At 34.9% G+C, this 25,163-nt stretch overlaps 2 protein-coding genes across 2 annotated transcripts; both read right to left on the bottom strand.

The window, feature by feature from the left end:
* Window positions 1-762: 762 nt before the first annotated feature.
* Window positions 763-16,879, bottom strand: LOC119836294 (serine/threonine-protein phosphatase PP1-beta-like). The gene is made up of 5 exons (XM_038361585.1): window positions 16,638-16,879; window positions 16,363-16,494; window positions 13,535-13,751; window positions 8,101-8,189; window positions 763-1,037 (listed from the first exon to the last, which is right to left on the bottom strand). The coding sequence occupies exons 1-5, from the start codon at window positions 16,696-16,698 to the stop codon at window positions 778-780; spliced, it is 759 nt and encodes a 252-aa protein (XP_038217513.1). The 5' UTR covers window positions 16,699-16,879; the 3' UTR covers window positions 763-777.
* Window positions 16,880-17,282: 403 nt separating this feature from the next.
* LOC119836271 (coiled-coil domain-containing protein 114-like) lies at window positions 17,283-24,594 on the bottom strand. Its single transcript, XM_038361559.1, has 12 exons — window positions 24,529-24,594; window positions 23,866-23,991; window positions 23,184-23,378; window positions 22,601-22,740; window positions 21,902-22,076; window positions 21,100-21,279; window positions 20,567-20,717; window positions 20,096-20,267; window positions 19,449-19,590; window positions 18,609-18,739; window positions 18,111-18,245; window positions 17,283-17,363 (listed from the first exon to the last, which is right to left on the bottom strand). The coding sequence occupies exons 1-12, from the start codon at window positions 24,592-24,594 to the stop codon at window positions 17,327-17,329; spliced, it is 1,650 nt and encodes a 549-aa protein (XP_038217487.1). The 3' UTR covers window positions 17,283-17,326.
* Between the last annotated feature and the right edge of the window lie 569 nt (window positions 24,595-25,163).

Genomic DNA, 25,163 nt, shown 5'->3' with positions numbered 1-25,163 from the left:
CCATTCCTTCTTTCCAGTCATTAATCCCTTACCTTACCCCTTAAAACGGGCAACGCATTCGCATAAGCACTAACTCTGTGAATGTTCACGGGCGGTGGTGATCGCTTACTCTAAACTTCTCTCGTATCGTCCTCATTTACTTAGTGCACTTAAAAATCATTGTGTTGCTCGGTAGACATAAGATCTCAATGGAGAAAAAAAATCAGTTAAACCACTACAAACCAAGCAGCTTATTATATTAAATGGAAATCTCTCTCACTTTCCTCATTTTTATTTTTCCTATTTTCCTCCCCCTCCCCTTTCTCACAAACAACCTTCGGAACATCACACCAATGTCACACATAAGCCCCTTATCACAATTATCAGTAATCCCGCGGAAACGGATTGTTGACACACGCCGGTCTTGTAGTTTGTTTTGTTTCGCTGTGTAAACAGTGGATAATGATGTACTTTTATTAATGTGGTATATGGATGACATGCAATTTGTGTTGCGTGTGACTAAATTCAGTACAGAGGTCCAAGTGATAGGGTCTTACAATATTCCAATGTTTATATGCCTTATAGGCGCACCTTTATATTTACGGGCGAGAAAGAATTATGAAATGTACAAATGTTTATGCAGATTCCGCTGCCATTTTTTCCATTTATCATTAAAAAAGTTAATAGTTGGCAAATTTTGTATGTAAGTAATAAGTATATACATCTGTGCAGGTACGTTTGTGTGTATGTGTGTATCTGCCAGTAACGACAATGGGCCCCAAGAACATTATATCATCTTTACTTGGGGATTTTTCTCAGATTTTTTTGGTGTGTGTGTGTGTATGCGTGTGTGCGTGTTACCTCGGTGCCGAAGGTGAAGCTCACGCCGCGATCGTTCTCGCCCCAGCCGGTGACGTCCTTGTCGGGGTCGGACCAGAGCAGGTCGCAGAGCAGCCCCTGGTCGGGCACGTCGGTCGGCCGCATGATGCGGCGGATCTGCTCCATCGCCTGCAGGTCGGGCGAGAGGCCGCCGTGGCAGCAGAATATCTTCTCGTCCACTGGAACATCGGAGGTCGCGCGATGAATAAAAAAACTAGCTATGCCCGGCGGTTTTACCTACGTGGTGCCTAATTTTTCAAACAGGACCAGCAGTTCCTGAGATCAGCGCGTTCAACCAAACAAACAAAATCTTCGACTTTATACAATGAGCAGATTTTGGGCCCACGTGGCGGGTTATTACTTGCGATACAGGACAGTGTCAGTTTATCATAATTCAGTTGGGGATTATTATACCCAACAGTATAAAAAGCGTAATTTATAGTCCACTATCTATTTCCATTAATTTTCAAAAGAATTATGGTGTGAATATATTTATATCCTCCATTGACTTGCAATGTTAAAATTTATAATCTGTGGAATTTATCAGTACTACTGCTCAAATGGAGGTTAAAAGATCTCAAAGCTTTAGCGGGTCATATAGTATCGGCGAGGTCATTGCACCAAGTCTTGAACACTTACAAATATCAAGAAATAAGATATCGTTTTAACTACAAATTTTGAATCAGTATATATATTCTAATATTATAATTATAAAATGTTTTTGAAATACTATTTGCTCAACTACGAGCAGATGTGTAAAATCATTTATTACTTGTACATATTATAATCTATGTAACTATATTCTACCAATAACATTTTTCCTATTTGGCGGGCTTTCGTTGCTACGGTTTAGCAAAAAGACGCGGGTGCGAATCCCGCTTCGTGATCGATTTTTTTCTATTCGTTCGAAAATTCTTATTTCCTATGTTTTAAATTTGAATGCAAATAAAATTAACAATTTTTAATTAACAATTAACAAATTTAGATAAAATTGAATTTTTTTACTAACACAGGCTTTAGTTTCTACCAATATAATTGTATTATTTAACAGTTTTAATAAAGACTTTATTAAAAAAATAATTTTCTATCTTGCCACTTAACAAAAGCGAACAAAGCCAAGTTCAATCGCCATTTCGTTTACCCAATAGATAAGATTTGCAGACAATCGTGTCATCACTAAAATGTTCTACTTTTCTCTCAAAAACAATAAAACCATCCCATCATTCTCAGCTGCAATGGATACCTATCAAGTATGCCAAAGCAACCAAGTCTATCTTTTACGCCTTAAAAGCGGGCAACACCTTCGCAGAGGCACTACCTCTGCGAATGTTCATGGGCGGTGGTGATCGCTTACCATCAGGCGAACCACCAGCCCAGTTGCCCGCTATGACATAAAAAAAAAAAATAAAAAAACTAGATCACGCCTAAACCGTCGAGTAGATTTACTTCTTGTGATATATTCGAAGTAGGAATACCGTGTCACGCGACAGCCAAGCTCATAGAGCATTCTGCGTTTAAAACTATACAAATTTCCTATTTTACACTTACATGTAAAACATACATAACGACAACAATAAACATACATATAACAAAATGATATACAGCAAATTTGTTGGGAACTTTACCGAGGCATTATTAGTACGCGAAAATGCAACAAAGCAATAGAGTACTGAGCACGCGCTATCGTTAGCGCCGCGACGGCGCCTGCCCGCGCGATTATCGTGGGTCACTTTCCCGTCGAACATTCGAGACATATTTGAGAACGTAAACAAGTTGAGTTTGAGTTTGAATTAAGAGTAAGTCCAATAGTATTTGACGAGTAAATTATATATGAATTATAATAGTACATAGGTTTTTGAACTCAGTACAATTCAATCTAATTATATAATGACATGTGAATTAAAGAAAATAACGAGCAAAATGATTTACGAACAATTGAGTTAACGAATCGATTGACTTTTATTATCGTAGGAATTTTGTTTTGTTGATATTTTTGTGTTTGTTCATAACGTATAGTATGTTATGACTATATTATACTGGGGTCTGCTGTATCGATTTCTGACCTCTTCAATAATAATTCATATTTATTTTTATTTATTAGGTTATGCATTATTGTAACAGTGGATTTTGGCTTATATTGCACCTGAGATATAGATTCTAACCATAAATTGATTTTAATGCGATTATAATGCAAACACAACCTGATGGTACTTACAAAAGTAAAATAAAATAATACAACGAGGTAAATATAATGCAAATCATATTTCCCAATAACGGTGTTTTAATACAAATTCAATAACAAAATGAAATTCCGCACAAATACAACACGTTAAGGAATAACGAATAAGCAATCACAATTTCCTTTACGGTCTACCCATGATGTGCTATTGGGAATTCTCGACTGTAAAATCCGTTGTCATGGCAACGCTACAAATATTTTTTTTTCCAATCTAAGAACGTTAAAACAAATTGGTAAAATATTCTATTAAAATGACAACGTAAACAAATAGCAGTACAACCTAGGCAATATAGCTATAAACAAAACGCTAACTTGATTAATATGCAATAACAAATTATAACTAGCATTTGAAGTTATGAACAACTTGTAACTTCTATTGTAAGGCTCAATTTCGGAATTTCGCATAACCAAGATATAGTGTTTCGAAAATACCACATATTTTGTGAGTTACACACTTAAACAGTAACTCAGCCAATAAACACGATTGACCATTACGTGAATTATCTCATTACACGCCGTTAAAACAACACCTTACACCTCAGATTTCAATGTAAACACAGTAGGTGCGAGTTTATTTAATTCAATGTTACATCAAGGCCCTTGCGTCACCTACAATGCGCCGTGTGTTTAGTGAACTTTTCTATGCTACGATACTGAAAGGTCGAGAGGGCGCGGTTACAACTCACTGAAAAATGTATCTGATAGCCCTTCATACATCAATCATTTTAACTGATGAATAAAGTATATAGAACATAATATTATGAAGCTCAATATCCCGCGAAAGTGTGTTTGTTTGCCTATCTTTCGCGTCGCAACGGAGCGATTTTATAATGTGCTTTTTGTGCCTGGAGATAGCTAAGGAGACCAGAGTCTGAGATACAGTCCACATTTTACCGCCGTGAAATATCTCATACCAACGCGAATTTCCTTCCCAATCGCGAGCGAAGTCGCGGGTGGCTAGTCTCGTTTTTCGCACCTTTCACAAGCAGATAATCAATGTAACAAGAAGAGAAGAATGAAGAAGGAGAGAGATAACATATTTATGCGCAAAAGAAAGACGGTTAATTTTATTTTATGATTCATTTTTAAACCGCAAATTTCATTATTCGTGTGAGATATCTCAATACTAATGTTTAGAATTAAGTTTACAACAAAGATCCGACCTTATCTTGCTACTAGTTGAATGCCTACGGACCGAGCTAGACGTGACCTATTTCAGGGTGTCCAGTCGTCTCCCCGCGCTTTGTTCGCGTTCGCTCGTTAGCCAATTTTCACTCTAGTGTTAACAACACACTAGGCACAAAGGGATGTGTGCACTAGAAAATTCTATTCACAAATACGTGAAGAGTTCTTATTGTTATAAATATTTTGAATCAAACTAACGTTATCTGCCTTAAAGTGTTAATAAAAGTAATAAGCGCATCATAAACAAATTAATTTTGAGTTGCTTTTCATATAACTTGCCTTTTTTTAGTTACTCTTATATAACGAAGTGGAAAGTTTTGCATCACTGTGCGTCAAAGATTCTCAAAAACTACTGAGCCGATTTCCAACAATTCAACTGTCGTAAGAAAGCTCCACGTTTACTGAGCAACATCGGTTATGTTCTGTATATTTGGGTATACCAATCCGGTCGAAGGTGGGTACAATTGAAGAAGATTATAAAGAAGAAATACATAGAACAACCAATACGAATCCAACCCAAAGACTCGTGCGGAAACAAATGTATTTCTTCGCTCTTGCACTGCGCAGAACTGGTTCAATGAATCGAGCAGAAATCAGCGCATTTCTTAACCGTGTGAACGCATTGTGCGCCAATTGTCGAAGCGAGTTTCGCGTGCGGCACAACGATCGCTTCCTATACGCGCAATTGTGTCTGTATCTAGACTTGGGAGTTATGTAAAATTGATTTGAATTTGCAAAGCAATATCTGCTCGTGTTATTGAAGTAGCTTTTGCCCGCGGTTTCGCACGCGTTATATTTTGGAGTAGTTTAATAGATGTTAAACATTTAGAAATTAAAGACTTTTTAAGGGATTTTAAACGCTTTACAAGTGTTCGAAACGTCGGACTAATAATATAATGAATAAATCGCGTTTAATATCCGTTAAAAAGTCTTTAATTTCTAAATGTATAATACTTGCGTAAAATGAAAAACAGGAAAATAATATGTTATACATATAAACCTTCCTCTTGAACCACTCTATCCGTTGCGTAGTTTTTAAAAGATTTAAGCATACATAAGGAAATAGGGACAGAGAAGGCGACTTCGTTTTGTACCATGTAGTGATAGTGATGAATGTCGCATATCCCAAAGATTGGACACTATCTCTATCTGTCTTTGTTTCTTTAGATTTTTTGTATCTTTTCTTTTATTAATTTAATGTACTTTTAGCACATATACTTTTTCAAACAAATTTTGTTTAAAAAAGTATGTAAGCGCTTCCACCGGCCACGAACATTCGGTGAGGCGCAAGGTCGATTACAGACTTTACGCCTCTACAAAACGGATTGCCGTCTATAAATTTGAAAGTGGTTAAGAAAGGATCGACAAGAGGAATAAAGGAAGGGACTGGGAAGGGCAAGAAAAAGGATATGGGCCTCCGACTACGACCGTGCAGATAAGGTATACGAATCGTCATCAAAACGTCGAATCAGCACATCGCAAGCTGGCGACGTGCCAGCGTTGCCACTTGATAGCCTCTCAAGTCGAGATCGCTACGATAGTCAACACTGTGGCCACTCGAAATTGCGACACTGGATGCAATTTCACTAGACCAGACGTGTCTAGTCTGCGGTCGGGTTGCCTTACATGATACATGAAAGTCGGGCTAACGTCTCGTTTTGTTATTTGTCTGATATCAATAATGCATATATTTTGGATTGTTTTAATGAGTACGGCCCTATATTTAATATGTGGTGCGAAAATAAACACGCGATGAATTGATTGTAAAAATAGATTAACATTTCATTCAATTAAATAAGCATAATTATTTTTAACCGCCTTCAAATTTTCAGAACTAGACCATTAGTAGAAACTGGTTACTACTAATCAAGGGTGGCCGAGAGGCTAGGCGTTGCTACGGTTAGGCAAGAAACGCGGGTTCGAATGCCACCGCGTGATCGAATTTTTTCTATTCTTTCAAAAAATTTCCTATTTATAAAAGCATTTCAATGCTATAAAACTAAAAATTAAATACTACAAAATATCTGAATAACGTTAGTATTAAATACCCCAACCTACACAATATGTACAAATAAATCACGTTTGAAAACCGTTAAATTCTCAAATCGTATCAACAGAAATCTACATCGAGATGTGCTCAACAAAAAGGCAAGGAAGGAAGCACACTCCACTTCCTTACCAGTCTCACGGTGACACTTACGGATTAATCGCATAATAGATTACTTTGCCAATTCCGAGGTTAGTTATAATCCTAGTATGTTGCCTTGATTGGGCGTATACGTGGGTCGAATGTATAGTGATTTTTTCACTTTTTATTACAATCTAGTAGGCACCTTAAATTATGTTAAAAAAAGATGATAATTGTAAAACAGAAAAAAAAGTTAAATTACGAAACTGCTACTGCGATCTACTTACATTTCTATACATAACATAAAACTGGTTTAAACAATTTCTTCCAAGCGACTCGAATCTAAACATTAAAAAAAAAAAAACACCTAACTCACGTATGTACAAACTACCCGCAAAATACAAAATCAAATGCACCATTCCGTTAGGGAACCTTCAAACGTCGAGCTCGATGTACGAGGGCGGTTTTGATTCGCAAATTAAAAGGTTTTTCCGACATTTTCCATTACCGTAACACGCGATCAATACAATATCCAAAGTTCTATGCAAATTTAAAGTATCCGATTTAGTAAAAAATTATAATGTTTGCGTAATGCATTCGAGCTTCACAGGTGTCCCCTAAATATTTCTTCTTTGTTTATCATTACAATCGATAAATTATATTAATAAACAACGTATAATATTATTTATACACGACTCAATTGAGAAGACACAAGGTACATACGTAAATTTTATTCATACACGACTCAGTTGAGAAGACACAAGGTACATACGTAAATTTAATCTCATATCATGAATATAGAACATGTAAAAATCGTTTGAAGTAATACAAAACTAGGATTAGAGGGCATATATCTAGAATTCTAGATGTATCAGCCATAACGGCTTGGAAAACGGTCACCAAACCCGGCCAATTGAACACCGCGAAAAATCAAGCAGCGTTCAACTAAATATTTACTCATCAAATTCTAATAGGGCCTATAATGTTATTGTACACAGGCGCCGCACATATATGAATAATGAATCGGTAATCAAATGAGCACGTTTCACGCCCGACCGGGCGATTGGAGGCTATGGGGTGTCGCGAATGCTTCAATAACCGACCTATATTGTATTTATCTCGATTTTTTTTAATTCCAATTTATTTTTGCAGCGTTAAATGCATTTTTATGCACAACGGATAATTTTTTTCACTGGACTGTTTTTTCTTTTTTGTTTTCTATCAATTGGCGAGATACTTTTGTTTGATGGGTAGTTATAGTCATTTGGTCCCATACAGGAATCTAAAATGGTATCCCCCTGCCGCCGCCAATGACCGCCTCCTTGGTACAGTCGTTAACGCGTGAACATAGAACCGAGAGGCTGCGCTGGGTTCGATTCCCTTTGGGGACTATCCAAAGAAATGTCTCAATCTCGCAGAACATAGAAGGCCGAATTGTTGTGATCACCGACTTGTCCATAAAGAAAATCGATCAGTGAAACAAATGGACATCATGTGCCCCATACCCCACTAGAGGACACAGGACTTCACTTATTAAATTACAAATTAGATTAAACAGGAAGTAGGACTAATTCAGAATTTTATCTTACGCCTTTTTCCATATTATTCAGAATTTTAACATTAATCATTTCTCTTTACGACACAATATAATAAAGATTTAAATTCTGTATGTATGTATGTATGTACTCACCGATCGCCGCAACGGGCAGGCAGTTAAAGCAGTCTGTGAATGTCTTCCATAACTTTATGTTATACCTTCTCTTGCACTCGTCGTAGAACCTTTGAAAAAACAAAAACCACGTGTAAATTATTTATTTTTCTTTTTATTGGTTGGTTATGGGGCATTCGAGTTTATTTAAATGACCACTTAAAATTTATTGTCAATACAAATTTAAAAATGAATAATGATACAAATATGTTTCAATGTATTGCAATCGCAAAAACTGCTAAGCGTATTTGGATTGAAAAAAATATTTGTATAATTGAATAAAACAAAGGATAATGCTTTTTTACTTCTAGCTTCGTTGAAGTCTATACGAGAAGTATACCTACCTAACAATAAAAAAAATCAAGTACCTATTAATATATTCTATTATTTTGTTACTTGTCCTATGAAAATCTTACTTTTTAGTATCAATAGACTCTTAAGATAATCTATAACAGTCTACACATGTTTTAGATACAAATTTCATTTCGTATGTTTGCAACTAATAAATAAAACTACTTTTTAGAAGTTTATATTGAGTTCAAATTATATTTTGTAAATGGTTTATTTTCTTCACAACTTCTCCCCCGTTCAAGATAGAGTAATTCGGGTCGTATTATCTTATACATATATAAAAATCTCATGTCGCAATGTTAGTTACCATACTCCTCCGAAACGGGTGGACCGATTCAAATGAAATTTTGTGTGCATATCGGGCAGGTCTGAGAATCAGCCAACATCTATTTTTTTATAATCCTAAATGATAAGAATAAAGCAGAACAGCGTTTGCCGCATCAGCTAGTATTCATCTTACAATTGGTACGATAACTGTGATATAAAAAGAAACCCTTAAAGCTGTACGACCTCTCACTATAATGAGGAATAATATTCGAGGTAAGCTAAATTTAATTTCTTTCCATTTTTACCTATTATGACATCATTTCAATGACCACCTCCGTTACAACTGATCTATACATGTCTATGGCTAAGTCGGTAACAAGCAAAAGAAGATGAAGCAAATAAAAGCGTGTTAAAAATGTGTATTTTTGACACGTTTTTATATCGACTGGTGTTTTATGTGCTTTTTCTATAATTACGCAAAGAATAAGCATGATCGGTTTTAGATACACGAATAATGTTGACATAGGTTTTGGTGGCAAGAAAGAATTGTATTTATATTAATAACAAAATCTCTAACATGAGATGAATGCAAACCACACAATAAAGGATAAATATAATAGAAATACACATAGTAGGTACGTTAGTTTTAATAAATTCTGCTGCGTAATTCACGCGGAAATTGGTCGACAGATAAACGTTTGTTCAGGTTATCAATAACCTTATCTTTCGATAAGATAGATATTCGCGCAAGCTCTATTTGACAAAACATAAACATAGTACATACTTTTTTGTGTTTGATTTTTACGCGAGTATTATACATTTAGAAATTAGAGACTTTTTAACGGTAAAGTGTTCTGAACGTCGGGTTAATGATATAATGAATAAATCGCGTTTAAAATCCGTCAAAAAGTCTTTAATTTCTAAAACATAAGCAATATTCTGTGTGCACGCTAGGTTCGAGGAAGTATTTTACGGAGGATCACGTACATACTCGTATGTAACGGTGAAACAATTTTTAAAATCGGTCCACTATTTTCCGACATGAGTGGATTCAAACAAGCAAACACACTCTTCAGATTTATTTTATTAGCATATTAGTACAGATTTATGAAATAGCTATTCCCTTTGGGGTATTCAACTGACTTCAGAAGAGGGGGCATTTCTCATTTCAGCATCACAGCTGTAGTCAGCTTTTTGGTTGCAATTTGATCCGCTCTGATTGGTAGATATTGATTGTAAATTGTAATAGACGATAAATAGACGATCCCAACATGAAAACATTATTTCTATAACCACGGAAAAAGCCCGTGTCGCGAGCGCACCCACGCGTGGGAGTCGCGCGAACAGCTGGTAACATTGTACCAAACCAATCGTTCACGATCAATGTCACGATAGCGGAGCATCGGACAGGAAAATATTGCGAAGCGATGTTATCAGGGTGTAAACATGACATCACGCTACTGATCTGCACATTTATACTAATATTTTAAATCTTGAGTGTTTGTTTGTTTGTTTGTTTGAACGTGCTAACCTCAGGAACCACTGGTAGGATTTGAAAAATTCTTTCAGTGTTGCATAGTCCTATTATTGAAGAAGGCTATATAACAAACGTGTATGGGTAAAACCCAGAGCGAGTATAATATATAATAAAGAACGAAGATAAAGCTAAAGATTTTGCTTGTCTGTTTGAACGCGCTAATCTCAAGAGCTACTGAAACGATATAAATATATGTCTGTATATATGAGTGTTCTGTTTAACGCCATGGAAATTATGTTTCCATCCATATCGCTTCATCCGTTTCGTCATATAAACTAAACAGTATTGAATTGTATTGCAAATGACTGACGACAATGACGTCATATGCGAGCGAGCGAAGACACGGACGGATGTATGGGTATTATATTGATAAATCGGATTTTGTTTATAAACAACAAAAGGTCCGAAAATAAAGTGCTGCGTGAGGCCAGCACCGATAAATATTAAGGTATTATAATATTTATACTATGAGTCATTGCCAAGGCCGTCTTAGACTGTGCTGGGGCCCTTGGGCACACAAGAATTTGGGGCCCTTTTGGAATGTAAAGAAAGTTAAATACATTTTTTTACTGTGATCTGCTTTATTATGGGTAATCTAATCTAATATAATTAATGATTTTGGAAGTTTTTCCGTGATTTCTTTTTGAGCTAAAACTTTTTTTCTCTTTTGTGAACCACTTAGATATGTTCTTTTCGACATAATGAAATAATATTTAAACGAACAAATCAATAGTTCTATTAATTTTACCCAAATTACATTGAACAAAATTAAATCACGACACTTCTGTGAAAATAAGTGATATATTGAGTAATAACTTTAGGTAAAAAGTTCCGACTGAAAGTTTTTCATAATTTATCCGGGGCCCAACCATAGTCAAAGTCGACATTTTTTTATGGTCGCTTGAATTTGGCATTGGAGCGGTTTGCATGGATGATCGCTAGATGGTGTTCTTAGTAAATTAGGTAGGATGCGTTCAGAAATACTTTTAAATTACTGAATAACTGAATAAAAAATCAAATGATATGTAAGTTGAAAATAGACATTATAGACTCTAGATTATAAAATTTATAAACTCAAGTAAATGTCTGGTAAGTTATATGAGACCAAAAACAGCCCTTTAGTACAGCCAAAAAGCGCACTAAGTTTAATTTAAGCTAGAAGCTACCGTGTCTATATACCGCACACAACCGAGACCCTGTAGGCTTGATGTCACTCAAATTCATATAAATATATTGATTCGAATAAATCTAAAAATAATCGATATTCGGGCATTGAGAAAAGTGTAATGAGTATTTTGAAATTGTCGGCCCTTCGGGGCCCTCTGAGGAAGGGGGCCCTGGGCACTGGCCCCTTGTGCCCTTATGGTAAAGACGGTACTGGTCATTGCTCTGAATGTGTTAGAAGGCCGACGCGGGCGCTTTAAATTTATTAATTGTATCATTATTTTATGTAACTAAAATCGAATGTTTAGATTTCTCGTGCCAATGTCTTACTTTTGTATTGATAGAATCCGAAATATATTTATATTTTGTTATGTGGTATAATACATAATATAAATAACTAGCGGTGCGCGCCGGCTTCGCTCGTAGTACATACATAGCCTATTGCTTTCCTCAATAAATGGGCTATCTACGACTGAAATAAATTTTTCAAATCGGACCAGTAGTTCCTGAGATTAGCGCGATCAAACAAAAAACAAACAAACTCTTAAGCTTTATAACATTAGTATAGGTAAGTCAAATGATCAAATGATAATATGTATATGTTCGCATTCATTTATATCGTAATAATATAAATAAGACAATTATTTTGTTCATACATAAATAGCTGTCAGCTGTAGGCTGCGTAGTGTTATTTTTATTACTAGTGGTTGCCTATAATTATGACAGCACTAAATCTTTGCTTGTCTTCTTTCTACTATATAAAAATAAGTCGGGTTTTCCTTCCTGACGCTATAACTCCAGAACGCAGGAACCGATTTCCACGGTTTTGCATTCGTTGGAAAGGTCTCGGCCTCCGTGAGGTTTATAGCAAAGAAAATTCAGGAAAAATTTGAACAAAAAAGCGGGAAAATAATTTTTTACATACAGCCATCTGGTGGCGAAACGGAGTTCGCTGGGTTTGCTAGTAATTTTATAAAACTTTCCATCCATGTTACCCGTGTATGTCATGTTGGTGATCCTTAATGTAATAAATAAATAAAGTCAAATAATCGACAAACTACACATTGTCTTTTAGTAGTGGGGATCGCCCAAGAGGGGGAGGTAACTTATTGATAAAACCTCTGGCCTATTTTTTTGTCTATTATATAAAATACATCAATATCTGACGCGATTGAGTATATTCTAAACACTGGTTTATACAAATTGAAAATCAGTAGACGCTGCCCCCACCGCTTAAAGTAAAAACATTTTAGATTATTTTTTGCTATCATTTAAGCTACCAATTCTAATATTCCACGCCAGACGTTTCAATATGGACTATATAATAAACGAATTATGAACTCAGTACAGCAATTTCATAAAAACATAGCAGACAGTTTCATCGTAAACGTAAGTAATGGATTTTAACATGAAAGTGTAATGAAAATATCGTAGTTTTCCGGGGAAATGGGCCTACGAAGTATTATAACTTTCCTGTACTTACGACGGGTTGGTACCTAGGGTACATTGACATTTGACCTAACGTAAAATCAACATTCGCAGAGAACATAATAATATAATAATATGATTATGCAACAATTTTGTACTTTCTCTTTTATAGATACATTTTTGTGTTCACTTTGTAACAAAAAGGAAAACTTTGATTCATATTAAATTTCATATATTTTACAGAGAAAGAAATTGAAGGCTTTATATATTATTAAATTTTTTATAAAATGCATTTTATAATCTCGCCTTAATGTCGATGGAAACTTTAATGTTTTCATTATGAACTGGGAGTACAATTAACTAGCAGGTATAAAAAATATTAAATTTGAACTCAAACAAACATTTTATTTGTTTATATTCTCATTTCTCTGATCTGTTTAGGTATTTTATTATATCTTTGATGTAATTCTAAACATAAGAGCTAAAAAAAGTCTCTACACTTCATAGTCTTGCTTGTTTTTTTTGTCCCATTCCATGGGAGAATTAAGACAGACGCATTTCACATCTGTGTCACGAATTGATATTGTGTCCGTAGATTTTGTAACAATTTTCTGTGAGAACGGTAAAGTAAGTACAGTTCTGAGGTACCAAATTCAAACACACACTCACCCATAAATCCTATTAATGCTGGCGCACTCGTGGTTCCCTCTCAGCAGGAAGAAGTTCTCCGGATACTTAATTTTATAAGCGAGCAGCAGGCATATCGTTTCGAGCGACTGCTTCCCGCGGTCCACGTAGTCGCCGAGGAACAGATAATTCGACTCCGGCGGGAAACCGCCGTACTCGAACAGTCGCAGGAGGTCGTAGTACTGTCCGTGGATGTCACCTGCAACGCGGATTACGGATTGGAAAAAGAAACGACAACGCTTACGTTATAATGATAATATTTAATAGACCATAGTACACATGTAACGCTCAAGAGCTGGGAAACGCTCATTGGGTGGTTTCACACGTTGTGGTCGTAGTAAAAAAGGACGCGAAATTCGTCTTGTGCCTGTAATGAGAAAACTCACAACGCGTTGTGTCAATGACGAAATGACATGCCATGACGCGATCTGATCATTACTAATTGTTTTACCATAACACAGTGGATATCTTTAAATTTTTATAGTCATTAAGTCAGTAGACCTTATGCTATAAAATGCTCATCCCATTATTTGTATGAGAATCTAAAACCAGAAAGAACTTCAATTCTGCACAAATTTTCAGTGAACACTAATAACAATCTACCGACAGTGGAGGGTGAATACACCATAGTATGGTGTGGATAGTGATTTGTACAATATTATGAAACAATAGTCTAGTAATGTGTTGATTTTATTATTTTTTCATATACAAGGAGTGTGGAACTATGCGTTTGAACTAAGAAATGGAATGGTAATGACCCAATGTGTCAATATCATGTCCTTTGAAGAGTTTGATGTACTTACAAATCCTCCTTGTCTTTCAATAATGGTTTACTTCACTATGCCTGATTCTTACATCAAATTCACATACAAGTGTTAATATTAACTCACACTATGTCACAGAATCAATCCTATATATATATCTCTCAGTTGAATTGCATTTCGCTATTGCATATACTCTATATTACGTTTGAAACAAAGGTGAAATATATTACAAAATTGCATATCCTGATATTGACAAACATTTTATAGAAATAACAAGATAAACATGACAAGGTCAATGGTGTATTTATTTTAATTAAGCTTTATTTTTTTATTTAGTCAAGAGCTCTTTACAAGTTCAAATTTGATATTTATGCAAACACAGTTATCAAATATTTTGTTGAAAAAACAAATTGTTGATTTTTTATCATTTAGGCTAATATTACTGATCCAATATTATTAAAATTAAAGCAAGGAGGTTGTTTAAAGAACAATCTTTATTCAGAAAGCATGAAGGATATTATTAAGTTGATAGGATATATAGAACAAATACGGATGAAGACAATATTTACTTCCAATAAACATCATTTGGAGCCACATTTCGTTGAACAGAAATATTATGTTGTATGTATAAATCTACCTCAAGTTTATACAAAAACAAATAACATTCTTCACTGCTAAGCCTTTTCAGTGGTTAAGGATTCTTCCATTTTCAATGGATTAAGTTTAGACTGTTCATTATAATAAACACATTTACTTGAAAGCCTCCCAGGTACAACTCTAAAGTGTATAATCAAAATAATTTGACCTTTTAATATAAATGAATAGTAGCTTATAATCTATAATAATGATAAATATTATAAAAAGGAAAGATTTGTTTATAACAAATTAATATGAAAACTACACAGACCACTACATAAATTCCTTTACCATTAGAACCTGTCTCTTGTCCATACATAGGCTAAAATAAATTTAAACCGAGTTATACTGAGTAAATCCATGGCAAGTAGCTCCAGCAGTGAAAAATCAGCAAAATGCCACTTGTTTTAGTAATTAACACAAAAAAATTACAAAAATAAAAGTGCCTTTTATTTCAATCTAAAATAAAATTTCATTTACATGGAGAGTCAACAACACAAATCATAATGTACTCCCTAGCATGCTCACATTTGAATTAGGAGCTATTGATGATTGCTAAAACCAACCAATGTTTAGCTCTCACTGTTTGCACTTTTATTTACTATTATTAGTTATATTTGTTAAAAACAATGTTGGTGATGTATAATGAATGAAAATTATATACACTTTACAGAGTACCTACATTACATATATACTTATGTAGGTAAGACAGAAAGTGATGGTGTAACCCATTTTGTAAGAAATTTAAACAACTTTCATATAAATTTGTTCAAATGATGCAATTTCGTATGATAAACTTTAATAGCTAAATTGTAATTAAGAGTATGATGCTTATGCCAAGGATTTTAATCTCAACAGAAATAGATTTCATTGATACAGTTAGTGCTTTGATATTAGTAAAAAGGGAAGGGCAAATTCATTTCAAAAATTGTAAAACTTTTTGTGCTTCATTGCAAGGCCACACCCCTGAATTAACAGATATTAATTAGTAATATTTTGCCTGTGACCATGTATGATGTAATCAGGCTCTTTTCTGGAGTGACATTCACTAATAATACGACCGTAATTCACACGAAATATGTACACCCATGATAAATATTTTGGACATAAGAACCTGTCACTATTTGTTTATCTTATAAAGTAATTGATAAATTGAAGCCCCTGAGCACAGGCCAGAGTGACTCATGTCTAGACGCTCGATTTGTTTTTTAATTAGCGTACCCTTTGTACTTTATTTCTCTCGTTAATTGTAGTTAATATACGATAAAAGGTTCATAAAGTATTGTTATAAAACCAAGTTGCATTACATTATGTACTTGCAAAGGAATACAAAGATGATTTCGCAACCGTTTCGAAAGTTGAACCACGGATGTCAGAACAAAGAAATTTTATCCCAACTTTTCTACTCACCGCATATTTTCAGTGGTGCTTCTAGTTCAAGTAATATAGGTTGTGAGAGGAATATTTCTCGAGATTTCAAGCATAGCCCTTTTATTTCCACTTCCGTTAACTGTACATTCATGCCAGGCTTTTCGCCTCGGACTGAAAATAACACAAATAAACATAACACAAACACCCTTAGAAATCACTTCACTCACTAAAAACAAACGATTTATCGCCCAAAAAAACAAAATACATAATAAACAAAGCGCGAAATTTTTTTAGTTTACATTACATTAATTTACCTTTTAGTAATTTTTTTATTACGTTATCAATGTTTAACTCATCTGTGTCTCTGTCTGCCATCGGATATAATGTTTGTGCACGGAATATGTCTAAGTTTATTTAATTATAGAAGTAGGATCGTTATGATTTTTTCCGATTTTAAAAGGCACAACCTATTTCAATTCTCAGTTAAAATGAAATTCAATGGCGGAGACATCACTCACACACATAACCGAAACACATCATCAGTGTGCCCAGTTGCTATATGAAAATGCAAATATAATAAAAAAAGAAAACGAGAAGTCTTACAAAATTATAATAACACATTTATTTGATATAAAAATACATTTATTTAAAATATGTCAAAAGCATTAGAACAATTATTACTATATCTTCAAATATTTCGTACAGCGCTCCAAAATATTACATTTTAATGATGGCAAGTTTTATATGACATACGTCATAGCTTGCATAGCAGATTGATCAATGTGCGGGAAATTTAAAATTTTCACTTGGCGTCGTGAAATGATGGTATTATTATTACGCCCATCTACGGTTTACATTATATGTACATGTATTATTTCAAAGGCATTTACAAGCCGTTATTTACATAAATAACAAACGAAAAGGTAAACAAAAACACTTCAATTATTTTATAAACATATATTTCGTAAGAACAACAATACAGTTGAAAAAGATGATGTTGTAATTAATCCTTCTTTGGTCCACGATAAGGATGACGCTTTCTGTAAAAAAATAATAAATATTATGTAAATGTATGAGTTATAAGTTCTATATAGCTTTAAACAGAGAGAAATTAACAGTTTATATTGTATACAGTATATAAATAGGAACTAGATATCTGTTATATTTTAACAATAACAAAAAAAAATTACAATCTGAGATCAAGTAAAAGAACCAATAATATTAGTGTCCTGCAGCATAGATCATTTGTATAAGTGTAAAATAACCTTAAATAAAAAAAATGATTTTTAAAGTTACATATATAATTTATAATATACATACATATACATATTAAATACATTTTTCATATTATACCTTCTCTGTATTTGTAAAATTTTTGTATAATAATGTTAGTTACCAAACTTTTCCGAAGTGGCTGGACTGATTCTGATGAAATTTTGTGTGCATATATGGTATATCTAAGAATCCGCCACCATCTATTTGTCATACCTCTAAATGATAAGTGTAAGGCAGACCAGCATTTGCCGGTTCACTTAGTAGATTCAATATAATATGTACTCTAGGTATACCATATAGATAAATAATAATAGCCATCATGTTATTGCATAATATCCATGAACCAACAAGACCTTGCATATATCACATGTATCAATTCGTTCTAGACAACTGTGATGTGATGCATGAACCATACAATAAGCCCTTATTGTCTTAGACTAGATCTCTATCCCTATAATAAGAATAAATACGAGCAGTTCCTACAGTTAAAAAATCTTAATAACGATACTAACGCAGGAATAGTAAGTGTGTAAATTCCAAACTTAGTGTTGACATCTTCCAATTTGAATATGCCCTGCACATATTCTTTGTCAGCTGGTACCGCTGGTGTCTCAAACACAAGGTTCATTATGTAGTCCTCTACACAGCTGGAATGTTGAATCTTTATTAATTACATAGTTCTCTATTAGTACCAAAAATAATATAGGATATTTTAAATATTGCAAACCTATAGAATTGATTAAATGTTGCTTTATTCATTAACTTGATATTTTAGACAGATTAAAAAATATATATATAATTCTTAAAAGTAAAACCTATGGGAGCAAAATGTATAACAGGAAAAACAATGGTTTGAATTTATTTATTACATAAGGGTTTTTATTTTTTAATACAAATCTGCCTACAAATGAAAATAACCATAACATTGGGGTTTGGCGTCCATATCTCCAGATTTATAAAACTCTGCGCCTAAACCTGTTTTTTAAATATAATAAAAAAACGGTTCATACTAAGCACAAGGCTGGTACGGCACCAGTTTCTCAATCTTGTTGGGCCGCAGCGTCTCAACGTAGGGGTCCGCCACCAGCTTGGTTGTGGGCTGCGGAGGGCCCTTGCGCGCCTTGGGGGTAGGTGCCGGGGGCTGGGGGGACACAGACACAAAATAAATAAAATTAAATCGAAAATCAAATCTATTTATTTAACGGTTATTTAGAGGACACCCTCCAAAGAATGTAAAATAAAAAGGATACCTGCGTCGCGTCACCAGTTACCACGGACGCGGGTTTGAATGCAGGATTCGATTACTTGATTCATTTCGAATTTGGTTAAATCTTTAAAAATTTTCAAACGCCTTTATGCATTAAATGATTTAATGATCAGCCTTAAAATTCAAATTCGGTCTCTACCTATTTTAATATATTATCTATGTCCCTACATAGAATATAAAAGGGGCCAATCCCATGGTCTTGAGTCTATCATTAGTTTCTTTTATTATCTTTTTTTTCGCACAATATTTATTTTTAACTTTTATCGTGGCCCAAAATTGTACCTATCACGTAGGTAAGTGCGAAATAAGAAAAAAAGAATCAAAGAATTTAAGCAATTAAGAATTAAGGCAAGTCGTACTTTAACGGTCGTTACTGAACAACACCGGTTGTGTTACATAAACTTTCTCTGTAACTTATAATGATGTAGGGCCCATTCTGGCATCATTATCTACTCCATTTATCTGTATTTTAACTAATTGCTTAATTTTCCACTTACTTTAAATCTGTTTTGGTGGCAAATAAAGATATGTCTTATGATTATATGTCTAGAAAAGAACGACTTTAGTATAAAAATATTATCACCTTAACAGCGCCATACGCGACCTCGATGAGACTCTTCACCTCCGACTCGAGGATCCTGAGGAACTTGCGCACGTTCCACTTCGTCACCTCCTTGTGGTTACCGAGCAGCGATAGCAGCGGCGTCACGTCGCACCTCGCCAACCTGGACAAATATCATCATCACCAAATACATCATCGACATCATCCATTCATCATCATGATCACCACTGTTAAGTGAGTGGAGAACGCTTCGACACAAATTAGACCAGCACGCACCGAGGAAACAACCTACCTCTGCAAATGTTCGTTAGGTGGTGGTAATCGCTTACCATCAGGCGAACCACTAGATCGGGTTCCATCAATCATTACCATCATCATTACAACGATAAAAGCGTCATCTGCCACCTTAACTCACCTTAGCAGGTCATTATGTGACAAGTATCATACAAATTTCTACTCTCTCTTTCAGTTAATAGAAGTCAAATTTATTTGAGACAAAATTAAAATAATAGAAAAAATATCATGGAAATAAAAACAAAAATCTAACTGCCTAAACATACAACCATTTAATATTAAATCATCTATCTGTTTGAGTTATAGAACACGATAAAGCGTATACCATAGAGTGCATACACTCGAATAACATAACATTTCCTTCGACAATGCACCTGACAAGATCATCGATCCCTTTCAATACTTTCAAGATGGTGGCTTCAGCGTTGTTGTTAGCGTCCAAAATGGCGCGCACTTGTTCTCTTTTGCTTTCTAATTCTAGCCTTATTTCTGTTAGCCGTTTGTCCTGTTTCTCTTCTCTTGCCTCGTTTATGTCGCGTTGGTCCACTGTAACAAAATTTCGTGATGATGGATAGACTTTTATCAGCATTCTCTAAAACAACGCTAGTTTAGATTTGTGGCATTTTTTGTTGTCTACTTTTGCACATAATACGCATAAATCTCATATTGAATCTGGATTAAATTAGACATAGACTTGGATTACAATTTTTTAAAACAATACTTTCTCCTCCTCTCCATGGGCTGCATCTACTAGTATAAAGTATAGTTGTTCATTGCAGTACTTAGATACTAAGATTTTTAGTACCAAAACAGGTAAACGATTGTTATAATTTTGCTAAACTTACTGATAGTTTGTCTCATTATCTCCAACTCCTTTCTAATGAAAATGGATTCCTGCAACACTTCGCAGAGCAGGACGAAAATAGAAAAATTCTGAATTTCCGTCGCTCGAAAGTGATTGATGACAGTCGTTATTCTATCCGAGCCGGCGTATTGCTGAAAAATTTCGTATACATATTACGTCAAGAAGTATAAAGCATAAAACCTGAATTATAAAAAAAACATATTGATACTCTCTCATTCATATAACTTGTCCAAATAAATAAGTCGGTATCAAACTTCCTCCCGTTCTTACTTTCTTAACATATTTATTTTTTTTTATAATTATGGTATTCATCAAACTATTATAACTCGTAACCTCTTATCCTGGATCTAAGGCTGTCTGGATAAGATCGCTATCTAAGTGATAAGCCCGTCTTTTTGTGCGTAAATGTGACTGTGTACTTTTAGTGTTTGTTCTTTTGTAATAGTGCAATCAAAAAATATTTTACATACCCATTTCAATATTACTACTAGTCACTAGCCATAAGCCACTAACAAATATCTCATCCAGTAGAGCGTCATGTTCAGCGATCTCGCGCTCGCACCGCGCCACCTCCTCCTGCCGCTGCAGCTCCTCGATCTCGTCCGCCTCGCAGACGCGCCGAGAGCCCTTGACGCGCAGGAACTCCTCCAGCTTGGCGAGGTGGTTCAGCTCGCCCTCGTACGATTGCATCTCCTGTGTACACACCAATAATTATATATTATACGTTTCTCATCGAGTTACAAAACATGTTAAATTTGAGAAACATTTTTTGCTCTTTTGACAAACGCCTGGTTGATTTGTTTATGTTCCGTTGGATATTGTGTATGTGTAACGCTAAACCACCGAAGTTATTGAGCGAAAATTATCTTAAAGCACGTCGCAGTTTCAGTTCAACAAAGATCTACATCCAGAAATTTGTGTCGTGCCTGATATGTTATTCTTGAAGTTTCTTCATATACTTCCCAGGTATTAAGTTCTATATGGTTTTTAGCTTAAAATAGGTAACCTAGTGTGAAGCGAGGCCACCGTTGTCTCTGAACCGCTTCCAGAATCGACTTCTGACACAGACAAAACGTTTCGTACGGACGTACGTACATTGGAGTACGTACACTTCAATAATCTATTTACAAGTCATTTGTTGAAAGATTTAAAAAATTCGATGATTGATTAGTTTCGATCTATTTTCAATACCTATACGTTGAATATAATATTGAAAACATGTAACTTCTCCATTGCACACCTATTTATGGTATAAAGTAGGTAAAGATAAATAAAGTAGTAATATACCAGAAAGGTTAGCTCATGCAACATATACCGATATATCTCTATTGAGTTGGAACAGCCCCTTCCACTTCAGCGCCTCAACCTTCCGGCAGCACTCATCCCTGTCGCCGAACGCATTCGTAGCTATCTCAAGGATGTCCATGAGGTACTCCTTGCCCTTCACCAGTTTGCCGATGGTGCGGTTCCATTGGATGTTGAAATCGTTTCTGGGGAAATATATCAATGTAGAAATTAATGATGCAGTAATTATTGAAATAATCATACTAATATTATAAATGCGAAAGTTTATAAGGATGTGTGTGTGTTACTTACTCTATCACGCAAAAACTACTGAACTGATTGCAATGATATTTGATACGTAGACAGCTGGACAAGTGGAATAACATGAAGGCAACTTTTTTTCCGATATTCCTACGGGATACAGACTTACACGGGTGAAACGGCAGGGCGCAGCTTGTGTTTCATATGGGTTCAGATGGATCTAAATTATCTGGCGGGGGGTTGTACTTAAGCACATGAAATCGAAAGAGTAAAACAAATTTCATTACCGAGGCATGATCACGGGTGGCTGAGAGGATAAATCAATAATGTATATCCACAATTTAATATTAAAAGGGAAATGTTTACATAAGTGACTTAAGACATTAATTTATATGATTTTAGTTGAAAGGTTTTAGTTTTTTTAAGAAAATGGTGATGAACCTAACAAAGTAATGATTGCAACAATCACCTCTCCACCAGCAGCCGATCAATTTCTTCCCGGACTCGTTTGTTGTCCGTGTTGACGAGACAAAAGCGCTTTGTTGCCAGATCTAAGCGATTCTCCATGCGCCGGAGACGATTGTTTGCGTTTTCTATCATGGCAAGTTCCTGACAGAAATGGAAAAAAATTAGGCGTATTAAGCGTTGTAGAAATCAGTTATATATAAATATTATCTTGATATATGTAAATCACGTGTCACGTTATTTGTCTGCTATGGACTCGCATACTTCTAAATCGTTTTTTAACAAAATAACAGGATAGCTTATATTTCAATGACAATCCCTACTAATATTATAAATGCGAAAGTAACTCTGTCTGTCTGTCTGTCTATTACGCTTTCATGCCTAAACCACTGAGCCATTTTTTAGTAATTTGGTATGAAGGTAGAATTTTTTATCGCGAAATAAATGATAGGAGTTTAAATAGGGAGAAGAAAGCGATTTAACCGAATTCCACGCGAGCGAAGCCGCGGACGGAAAGCTAGTAAATAATAAAACACTAAAAGTAAGTTTGTAGGCATAATAAGTCCATACGAAGTATGTAAACTTACATCCGCTTCAGTCGGAACCTTCTTCAGCAGTTCCACCAGCTGCTTCTGTGCGAGATAGTTCAAGCAGTCCAGCTCAGCTTGCTGCGCGCGCTCATCTCTCAGGACGCCTTCCAGATGCTCATATTCCACGATGGATTTTTTAGTTCCACTTTTCACCAGATTGTCTCGAAGAGCGTGCTGGCCTTTTTTAGCTAACTGTACGAATTAGACACTTATAGGAAAATTAGTAAAAATGTAAAGCGTCTTTCGTTAATGTTATTTAAATGGAAAAAAGGGAGGCAAGTAGCCGTATTTCATGATATTCAAATATCTGTAGGCTTAAGGCTAAAGCTTATCATCCTCATATGATTCAGACCTACTGGAACCTGAGGATCTAAAGCAAAAATATAGCTAATGATAAATTTGATGAATATCAATACTGTAATATGATGAACCCTCTATATCTTTTCATACGATCGATTCAAAAGCACAAAAAAGTGTTTTAGTCCGTTATTTGTACATATCAATTCTCATAAACGATCTTCAGATGTGACTGACTTGTGATTCCAAGTTTTCAAAATATTCCATTTAAAAGTTGCAAGATGCATGTTACGTATTTACCTAAAACTGCTTCAAGGTCTCTTTCTATTGCTTGACAAGGAAGTACGTAAATAAATAGTTTAACACGAAATATAAGGCTCACATTAATGCACAGCAGCGTCTCTTTCAGCTCGTTTGCGAGGATGCCAATCTGTTTCTCCTGCGGCGCCAGCTGCGGCACGCCGCCAGCTCGCTTCTCCACGCTACACATCGGCGCCAGTTTTTGGAACTAGAATATTGTACTTAGAGAAACATTCAGACACAATAATTGTTTTCAGTGTATTTTTCTTTGATTGCAAAGGGGGTCACTGAGGAGATAATAAAATAGTGGGAATAAGCTCTCTTCTTGAGGGTCCCTAACTCGCTACGCTTAGAAACCAAATTGCGTTGTGTAAAAATAAAACGTACATATTAGAAAATTAGCTAACAAATTTTGTGTGTTCGCTCAAAAATAAAATCAATTTTTGCCGGAAATTTAAACAACTCATTTCTGTGGAAAAACTTTCTTTTTGTTTAATTTGCTTCAATTTCTAATTAACTGATAAAACAATTTTCAACCGACAAAAAAATACAGAACCGTCTCTTTTAAGACAGTTCTGTATTTTTTTCGGTTTCGGAATTGAAGGACTGAAATGCTCAGAATTTTTTACCCTTTTTAAAGGCGTTATGTACCAGCTGCCGTTCAGTGGCATTTAGATTTGGTCTATTTCTATGGATATTTAAAATTTCAGAAAAATACCGGATACAGGAATAAACTGTTACTTACCGTTCGTTGAACATTGCTCAATTCGGCCTCAGGGTCCACAGTTTTCTGTTCCACTTGGGCGGGCATTTTTAACTGTTTTTACAATTTTATTCTCGAGTAAAAAAGTAGAAGTAGCAAAACATAGACATTGACAATATTAATTCTTCTTATTTTTTAGTGTCATCGCAATAAATTCTAAATAAGGTCATAGTCTGTTCTAAATATAAGTTAGAGCCAGCCTTCGAAGCTTTGACCTCATTGTATTTATGAACTACAAAACAAAATTGCTCCATACGCACTTGTAATTTTATTCCTTACATTATTTTATATATTCTGGGACTGTTACCCTGCTGATAAGCGTTGTACGGTTACGAAGGAGCAGGGTCGATAAAATAACTTTATAATTTTCGCAAGGATTAACTTATACTGTTATGTTAGGAAATTACACAATTTCGTCTATCTTCTTTCCTTCCTTTCCTTCTAAGATATACAAGACCAAGAGAGACAAAAAGAAGCATGTTTTATGCAAGGATGCGTATATTACGTCCATGGCGACAACAATTCATTTTATTGTTTCCTATTTGAAATAAAATATAATAGTTTAAAAAAACTATAAAACACGCTTTAACAAAAATCATATTTTGCAAATTGAAAAC

Source organism: Zerene cesonia, chromosome 23 (assembly GCF_012273895.1).
Source record: "Zerene cesonia ecotype Mississippi chromosome 23, Zerene_cesonia_1.1, whole genome shotgun sequence".
In the NCBI taxonomy this organism is placed as follows: Eukaryota; Metazoa; Arthropoda; class Insecta; order Lepidoptera; family Pieridae; genus Zerene; species Zerene cesonia.
The sequence above is the reverse complement of the archived record's forward strand: the minus strand, read 5'-3'. Positions and strand labels throughout refer to the sequence as shown.